At 37.2% G+C, this 9201-nt stretch overlaps 2 protein-coding genes across 2 annotated transcripts in view; one reads left to right on the forward strand and one right to left on the reverse strand.

Moving 5' to 3' along the window:
* LOC110448508 (little elongation complex subunit 2-like) overlaps positions 1–4196 on the reverse strand; it is a 44295-nt gene extending 40099 nt beyond the window's left edge. The window contains exons 1-2 of the mRNA XM_021494780.1: positions 3918–4196; positions 593–910 (exon numbers count right to left, since the gene is read on the reverse strand). Of these exons, the coding sequence (XP_021350455.1) occupies positions 593–910; positions 3918–3931 (332 nt within the window). The 5' untranslated portion in view covers positions 3932–4196. The remainder of the gene's footprint in view (positions 1–592; positions 911–3917) is intronic.
* Positions 4197–4287: 91 nt separating this feature from the next.
* Positions 4288–8862, forward strand: LOC110448509 (enkurin-like). Its single transcript, XM_021494781.1, has 4 exons — positions 4288–4446; positions 5716–5861; positions 6996–7225; positions 8055–8862. Exons 1-4 carry the CDS (start codon positions 4382–4384, stop codon positions 8370–8372), a joined length of 759 nt encoding a protein of 252 aa, XP_021350456.1. The 5' UTR covers positions 4288–4381; the 3' UTR covers positions 8373–8862.
* Positions 8863–9201: the final 339 nt, after the last annotated feature.

The raw sequence follows: 9201 nt of genomic DNA on the forward strand, positions 1-9201 counted from the left end.
AAAGTTTTTAACATATTTGACCCCTGTGACCTTGAAAATAGATGAAGGTCATTTATTTGAACAAACTTGGTAGCCCTTCATCCCAGTTTGCTTCTGGCCAAATATCATCACCCTAGGCCTTTCGGTTATTAAGAAGAAGTCGTTTAAAGTAAAATATTGACGCCGGACGACGGACGGACGACGGACGCCGCACCACGGTGCCAGGTGACCTAAAAATGATGAAATAAAAATAAATCCCGACCCACCTATCCTAATTTGTTTAGGATACATAGATGTGTATTTGTTTTGGCCTAATGTATGTGCTTCCTGTTATCCTAATTAAAAGACCAGACATTAGTTATATTTCAGCACAAAGCAACACCTACGATAAGTCTGAATCAACACATATGTTACCTTGACTGATATTTCTAAACATTTTCTTCGGGTTGGTAAGTATGGATTATTAAAAGTTCTTTTTACACTGCACACAAAGGCGTAAAATTTTGTACAATAGTTGTTATATTATATGTACCGAAATGACTCGATTCAGCTACGCTTTGTTTAAACACTTAGTCATAGATGTGCGTGAGTCTTTGAGCCTTCCTTGAGTTACCTTGACTGAGCTTCATCTTCTGTTGAAAATCTGTTTTGTTTTTCTGTTTTTCTGTTGTCTGTCGACAGCTTGTTGTAAGATGCTTGCTTCCCGGCAGCTTCCTTGTCACCTGGTGCCAACGTGGTAGATTCTGGTTTTACCTCAGGCACCTTAGACCCATTGCTACCGTCGACACCCTCAACTCCTGTACTGTTAGCCGCAGCATCATGGTCCTCCAAACGCTTGAGGAATCGCTCTTCAAACGTGATAAAGTTGTTGAATATATTGAAGCTTTCCTCGGTGAAAAACACATCTTTTCCATTCTTCAAAGGAACATCCCTAAAATACATCAGACAATCAACGTTATTGAATCACTGTCCCAGAACATGCAAGACAGCTCTGTGGAGATTAAAATAAGGTTATTTCTGCTAAAGAACGCATGAATCCTAGACATTTCAGTATCTGATCGTGTCGTTACCTTATTTGTAAAGACGAGAAAGGCTGAAGAATCTTGAAATTTTAAATCAGCAACACACAGGACACAAAAAACAAACAAAATGAAAAGATAATTAGTTAGAGTACTGAAATTCTTAAAAATATTGAAAAACTTTTTGTGGCGATACTACAGCGAGTTCCTTTGCTACTTTCAACCATTAACCATCGTTTTCTTCAATATCAACAAACAACTGGATGATGACATGTTAATGTGTAACAGGAAGGGAGAGTTGTGCTTCCATCGGGAATCAAACCCGCGTCCCCCAGCTTTACTGATTGAACTAAAGGGAAATTCACTCTGGCGTGATGTTAGAAAGTGACCGTAATCCTATGTACACTTTTAATCTGCCATACTACTACTTACCCCATTTTAAATGTGTTCGGCTTTGAACACCACAACAACCCAGTTCCAACTCCCTGTCAACACAGGGATCATTGCTAGGGCCATGCACATCATTTTTAACGGGAAAAAGAGAAATGTGATATTCCAACAGGGATTGAACCTGCCACCCCCAGCTTCCTGGATTGCCACTCTACCTATTGAGCTGAAGGGAAATCCCTCTAGCGTGAAGCTAGAAGGCAACCCTAATCCTTTTACAATTTCAATCTGCCACCAACAGATTATTTCCCTTGTGACGGGTTGTATACAGATATGATAAAAAAACACACATTCAAATTTGATTAATGTTATTTTCAAAGATACTAATGATAGGATGGAAAAGCGACGAACCTCAACATTGAGATTGTGCCAGAAAAATCCTCTGGTGAGATTCTTGAAAGTTCAACCACAGGGGTTCGTAACAAATGTCTGAAATACACATATGCTATAGTGATATTGGTCAAAGCACATTTATGTGCACTGTGACCCATATCAGTAAAGCATATGTGTATGTCAGACATTTGTAACGAACCCCTGTGGTTCAACCCTTGGTTAGGACTTCTACTTCTACTTCTAAAGGGTACTGACCAACTTCAACAATCTGAAGATAACTGTCAGAGGAGGAGTAAAAACGGAGAGACTTTTGGAAGCAGAATTTAATCAGTGTTGGTAAAATGACGGTAGAGAGCTAACTTAAATTAATCTGTTATAGGGCTGAAGGCAATATTTGGAGGGAGCTTATTCCACCACGGTATGGTACGAGGGAAGAATGAAGTGTTTCTGGTCTGCGTTTTAGATTGTGAAATTTGGAACGAAAGCCGATTGCTATGCCTGGAATGTCTAATTGGAGGTGTCAGTCTGTCATTCTTGACTACATTGACGTGGTTGTTAACGATGTTATAGAGCATAGTCAGACGAGCACTCCTCCGTCTTTCCACTAGAGGGCGCAGCTTTAAGTGGTCAAGCATATCTGACACACTGGAGGTACGGTGATTGTATCTGTGATTATTTAGCATGTACTGTGCAGCCCTGCGCTGTACCATTTCGATTTTATCGATATTTGTTTGGGTTTGGAGGTTCCATACTGTACAGGCATACTCTAGTGATGGTTGTACTAGGGATTTGTATGCCTTAAGATTCCGCCTCAAAAAGCCTGGAGTATAATTGGCTTTGGAACAGATGTTGTTTACATGGGAGTCCGTGGTAACACCCAAATACTTGGCCTGATCTACATTCCCTAATATGTGTCCATGTAGAGTATAATTAGTGACTATGGGGTTTATACTTTTACTAATGGACAGCACATTGCACTTGCTAGGATTGAAGACCATTTTCCATGTTTTTTCCCACAGCGCTAGCTTGTCAAGATCTTTTTGCTAAGTTTCGGCATCGCTGTTAGACTTGACACCCAGGTATGCAATTATGTATCATCAGCAAATAAACGGATTTTGGCATCGAGGCCCACAGGGATGTCATTGATATAAAAGAGAAATAGACTGGGTCCTAGAACCGATCCCTAGGGTACGTCAGAATGGACATTTGCAAAGTCAGACCTTTCCCTGTCTGAATTCTACCAAACAGAAAACTCTCGATCCAGTTCTTTACATTACCTCTAATACCATAATGCTTTAGTTTATGGATCAGCAGTGAGTGATCGACTTTTGAGTTTCACAGGATCGAGAATTGCGAAAACCATGTTGGAAAGGATAAATGTAGTCCGAATTATTCTGACGTTTTATCGACTTTTTTCATATCGGTCTGTCGTCGGTTAATCGACGACAAACCGATATGAAAAAAGTCGATAAAACGTCAGAATAATTCGGACTAGGATAAATGATGTTGTGTGTATCAGCATGTGTCATGATGTTTGAGACCACAATAGGTTCCATACTTTTGCTACAATAAAAATTTGAGGTTCTTGTATATATACCACTTTATTACAACTGAGTTTGTAGGTTCACAAATTAGTATCCGTGGTCATAGGGCCTTTGCAACAAGCCAATACCTTTCTTAACTCCATGGGGAGCATACAGCCGGTGCTGCCATTTCGGCACTAACACTAACAGCTAGCATTAAACAATTTTAGCACTGCCCAACCACATACTCATGTACAGCTGAGTGGACTGGAACAAGCGGAGAAGAGTATCTTGCCCAAAGATTCAACACAGTGCCGTGCCATGCCTCGAACCGGCAACCCTTCGGCCACGAGCCCGGCGTCCTACCACTAGACTAACGTACCTCCGTTAATTACAATCATGATAATAAACCCTCGGGTTGAGATTTCTCTGTCATAACCTCACGACAGAGAAACATTATATTAAGCATCAGTTTACCCTATTTGTAGCTAAATTCGTTTGTGTTTCTGTTTATGCAGTCGTCTTACAATCGCTTTGTAAACGAATGGCATTTCATCCGTCGAAACTGGTGATGTTATAAGTTTTACGATGCGAGGTTAATTCAAATTCAACTCACCAGTTAAGTGACATGTTAACTGGATGTCAAATAAAGTGGTTGCTGGATAATGCCATCATTACGTGTTACAAATAAATGTTGTCACAGAACTTATTTTCCATTTCCAGTAGGAAAAAAAACGTGATTCTCCAAACTGATCCAGTTACCGGAAGTGTTATTTTACACCGGAAGTAATAATTCGACAAGGCAAATAAAACGAAATAACTAATTTATGATGTCTTCAAATCTTGTATTTTTTTACCAAGTGTTAATGATATAAAACATCATTGATGAAAAAATGTAATTTGTTTTCAAAATGTTACTCAAACATTCAAACGCTAATATAATGTATTAGTTTCGTTTCTTATAACTACGTCATGCAATATATGCATTTCCTGGATACGACGTTGCTAAGAACATCATAATAAAGAAACTGGTTGTTTTGTTGCCCAGTGGAGTATTTGGTACAACCAGAAGTGCCGAAGATGGAGGGAGCCACAATTTACGATCTCATTCCTGTAGAGGAAGCCAAAAGACAAAAACAGGCTAGGTAAGTTTGTTTTGACAGATTTTTAAGCGATAAATCACAATCGATAAGAAACACTGTTGGTATGTTGCAGCAGTGGGCCTAATGAGCTTAGCTGAAAAGTCTTCTTAAAGGCCTCAATATTAATTGATTCTATACAAAATTGGTCACTATATCATTCCCTGCATTATTATGTGTAAACTGCAAAAATGAGAAGTAGAACAAGAAAACATATCAGTTCTTTTAACCATAAAATTTTCCTTTCACGACATGAATATATTGATAAAAAAAATCACTCTGATGGAAAAATGTGTCCCTGGTACTACACTGTCCAGAGATTCAACTGGAATAAGAATAATTAAAATAAAAAATATTTTCAGTACAAGAACTTTAAATGCTAGTGGCAGTTTTATTTTGATGTACTATTTGTTATTACTGTAGAAAATGTGTTATCCAAGTTGTTTTTTTGGAGAAAATGATTTAAAAACTGCACTGAAATGTGTCAACAGTAATATCACAGTATGGCATTTGTTATCCTTTCACAAACAGTATAATTTGTAAGGTTGTTATTTTTGGTATCATGATAGCTAAATGTACATGTATGTTAAACATGACAACATGCATGGAAGTCATAAAAGAAGACAATTTTCATTGTGGAAGAAATGAAGTCTAGTAATACAAGCTCCCACTCACTTGATCTGGTGACACTGGCTCTAAAATCGACAAGGTTCTTCATCTGTGTATTCGGGTCAGTTAACATGGGGTCATACAGATGTCTAAGTTTGTCCCTTCCCGTCCTAGTCTCCTTCACCGTACATTCATGTTTATAATAACAATTGGGCAGGTTGAAGTTGGACCTGCATGTTTGCAAAATTTCTTCAATATTTGGACTTGTTAACAAATTTAGAGTTGTTATTGAAGAAAACTATCTGCTGAGAATAAAACAAAAAATACCCAGTATATATGTATTGTAAATGTCAAGTTGGTTGCTGTGCAGAAAAAAAAGACATCAATGCCGTCATGGACCAATGCATGCTGCTGTTTTTTTCCAACCAAGTGCAACTAGAAGGATGATGGAGCCTTCATCTAGATATAGAATCAATTCAAACTCACTTTCCAGTATTTTCCTGTATACATGTTGACATGGACTAAACAGTTTGCACTGCTGAGCCGGTTGCTTCTCGTGATCGTTTGAGAGTGCCCACTATGAAAAATGAAGCCAAAACGAGTTCCCACCTATGTGAAGCAAATTTTACGTATTACAGTCAATATGGGTAATTCCTTTGTTTACAGGCATGTATCCAAATTCAAGCTTACAGCCAAACATGAACATACGGAGAACAGAACGAACCATAAAACAATGGGACAAGCTAAGGTACCTGTTCCTACCACAGATGATTACCTAAAGAAGCGATCAAAGGAACCAGTTTTGCCAGACAGTAAGTACTGTATGGACATGGGAATCTACTGTATTGTGCATTAATTGTACTAGATCCGGGTCGTTTAGTCCTAAGGACAAAATCCTGTTTGCACCACGGGTTGATTCACCCTAAATCCAGTTCACCACAGGTTGGTTCGCCCTAAGATAAATAGAACCTTTCAAGTTATGAAAATCAGCTGAAATGTTTTTAATGGTTAAAAAACAATGTGTTTTCATTTTTTCACGAACAATTATGTTGTCGGAAGAATTTCACGCAGGTGTAGCTTAAGAAATAACCTGACACCAGTTGGACTTTGACTGTCTACTGACAATATATTTCATTACATTTTAATGTTAATACACTGCAATATTATAGATAGTATTGAACTGAGAATGACATGTGAATATGTATTAGGGTTATGCAACAATTTGAAAATCTAGAGGGTGGAATTTCCCTTTATCCTACACCCCTGGGCATGAAACTGAGTACTTTTCTCTCATTCCAAAAATCAACAGAATTAATTCAGAAACAAAAACACAAATATTTGCTGCAAATATTCGTGCATCACCGCATCAGATTTTTCCTGATTATTTTTGTGTCATTTCATTGTTGTCTCATTGTGATGTCACACACTTAAAATAGGATGTATGAAAGAAACTTTTAACACCCCATTTTTACCCTAGATACGCGCACAAAAATGAGAAAAAATTGATCTATATTACCGATTGCAGGGTAGTACTAATTTACTTGATTTAATGGTCAACAGGACCACCAGATTTATTTAGGTGATCCTTCTCAATTTCAAAATATCATTCTTAAATTTTTAGAAAAAAATTCACAACAGTATTATAAAGAATATTTAATTTTCAAAAAATGAATGTAACATACGAAAAGTAGAACTCTCAAATTTGTTTTGATGTTTTGTTGCCTAAATTCCTTTCTACCAATAACCTTGGTGCACCCCTACTCTAACAGTGTTAGAGGTTTACAGCGCCGCGTTGGAGTCGGCAAAATCATATCCGATAGAAAAAAGGCTGACCAGCGGCCTCTTATGTTATATAGGAGTACCCTCCCCCCTGCGACTGTGATACAAGCAAAGGACTATATCAAATTGTGAGTTACTTAACCCCAAACAAATATTTTCTTTTTCAGAAACTCAGTTCAGATACCCTGACGAGGAGAGACGGAGGCCTGGGGTACCAGCCAAGGACAATACTCCCCTCATGGGTCTCAAAACAAACAAGAATTTCATCACAACCAACGCTGTCCAGAATATCACATCCGTACCTAAAGCCTCACAAAAGATCTATTGTGACACGAGGAATGGAGACAAGAATTACCTTACACCATCTGGTCTGGAGCCAAAATACGTCCATAAAAAGGTGAGCAAATGTTTTTCTTCGTAAAAAAAATCATTACAAAAATAACGAAAATTGAGTCCATGTAGACACAGAAAATTCCTATAAGAACTTTTCTTTCATAAAAATGCATGTGCTGTACTTGCATTTTGAACAGATCTACCAGCCCCAGACATCATGCTTGTGAAAATGTACATTAAATTCCTGAATAATTTTATGTTTCACAATACTAATCAAGGCACATGGAAATTTTGAAAACGAAATCTTCATATACCTGGTAAATGTCATATTTAAAAACAAAAATTAGGAGAAAATTGTTCAATATACTGTATGCTGGGAAATTTTCGCCACAGTTAAATTTTTCGCCTTTTTTTCGCCCTCTGTAGTAAGGGCAAATTTATCATTAAAACATAAAAATTATAGTAATCAAATGTGAAAGGCGAAATTAACACTGGGCGGATATGGATTTTACTAGCGTAAGGCAAAAGTTTGACTGGATGAAAAATTCCGGTATACAGTATTTGAGTGAATGGTATATGTACAATGTAATTAATCAGTGTCAAGCTGGTCATTTTCTTGTTATTTAAATTATAAAATCATTATTTTCTCCCAATCTTTTTATTGCAACTATAATTCGTCTTTTTCTGAAGGGTTTCTCCATAAACACGAAATCATTTGTTTCATCCCAATCTTCATAATGTATAACTATAACCTTCTATTACCGAAGAGTTCCAACTAAAAATGGAAACACAAAATCATTATTTCATCCCCATAAAAATTGAATCACTATATTTTTACCCTTTTAATTCCTAACTTATGTTCCTAAACCTGTATTTTATGACACAATTTTCAGGAGTATGGAGATACACCCACGTACCTTGTGAAACGTAAGGAGGAGATGCAGAGAGCCCAGGAGGAGTACGACGCATACATTGCTGAACATTTCCGCCGCGGTGCCATGAGGTCGCTGACCACCGATGAAAGGCAGGCAATATTGAAAGGGCTACAGACAAACTGGGAAGATATCCATGATCAGTATCAGAGTCTCTCAGTCGTTACGGACACGGCACCAAAGAAAAACCGCAAGGAAAGGATGGAGGCTGAAATGAAACAACTAGAAAGAGACATTGAATCTTTTCAAAGACACAAGGTCATCTACATTTCTAACTGAACAAATTAATTTAATCTAATTTGGACTACATCAGGAAACGATTTATTTAACAGGTTCCAAAATCTAAAAGGAAAACTCCTTTATATGCTGGAGGAATTTACTTAACAAAGATATTTTGAAAATTTCATAGAGAACTCATAAAGAAACATTATCAGGAGTAGGAGAAAACACCAAATCTAAACAAAGATGTTTTGAAAATAGTGTCATTATATATTTTCAATTTAGAAAATAAATTTGTGAATTTTATGTGTAGAATAATTAATATACTTCTGGAGTCACTGATCATGAAATGCCGGAGCAGATTGTTCGTGGTCTGTTCAGACAATCGTGAATATGTAGTCTGAGATGAAAATATCACATGAACATCTATATTTTCACAAGGAATGGGTAGCTCAAGCTCAGGTTGCTTCTTGTTACCGTGTACATACATTCCCATATGTATTTTATCTTCAGAAATATATAATATGTAAATAAATGTCAATACATACAATAATGTTGTTTTTACTAAATAAAATGTGATCAATAGTCAGTACATCCTGCTGAAAGGCAAATAAACTTAAACTGTGGTGTGGCATCTGCTTGTCCTCAACTTTTCCTTCAAAATGTTCCAAGTCCAGATCACAGGGAGAATTTCAGTGTGCTGCGCCGGAGCATAACGTTTGAAAACACTGATCATGAGTGACGTCATCCGCCAGTGACTTCACTTGTTTGTAGGAGTAAACTGTAATCAATTATAATCACCTACTGTGCACACATAAATATGTTGTGGCCACTTATATGTAAGTGTTGATTTTACATGGACTGTCCAGTTGTCCGGTGATAATCTGAT

Source organism: Mizuhopecten yessoensis, unplaced genomic scaffold (genome assembly GCF_002113885.1).
Source record: "Mizuhopecten yessoensis strain PY_sf001 unplaced genomic scaffold, ASM211388v2 scaffold4105, whole genome shotgun sequence".
Taxonomy (NCBI): domain Eukaryota; kingdom Metazoa; phylum Mollusca; class Bivalvia; order Pectinida; family Pectinidae; genus Mizuhopecten; species Mizuhopecten yessoensis.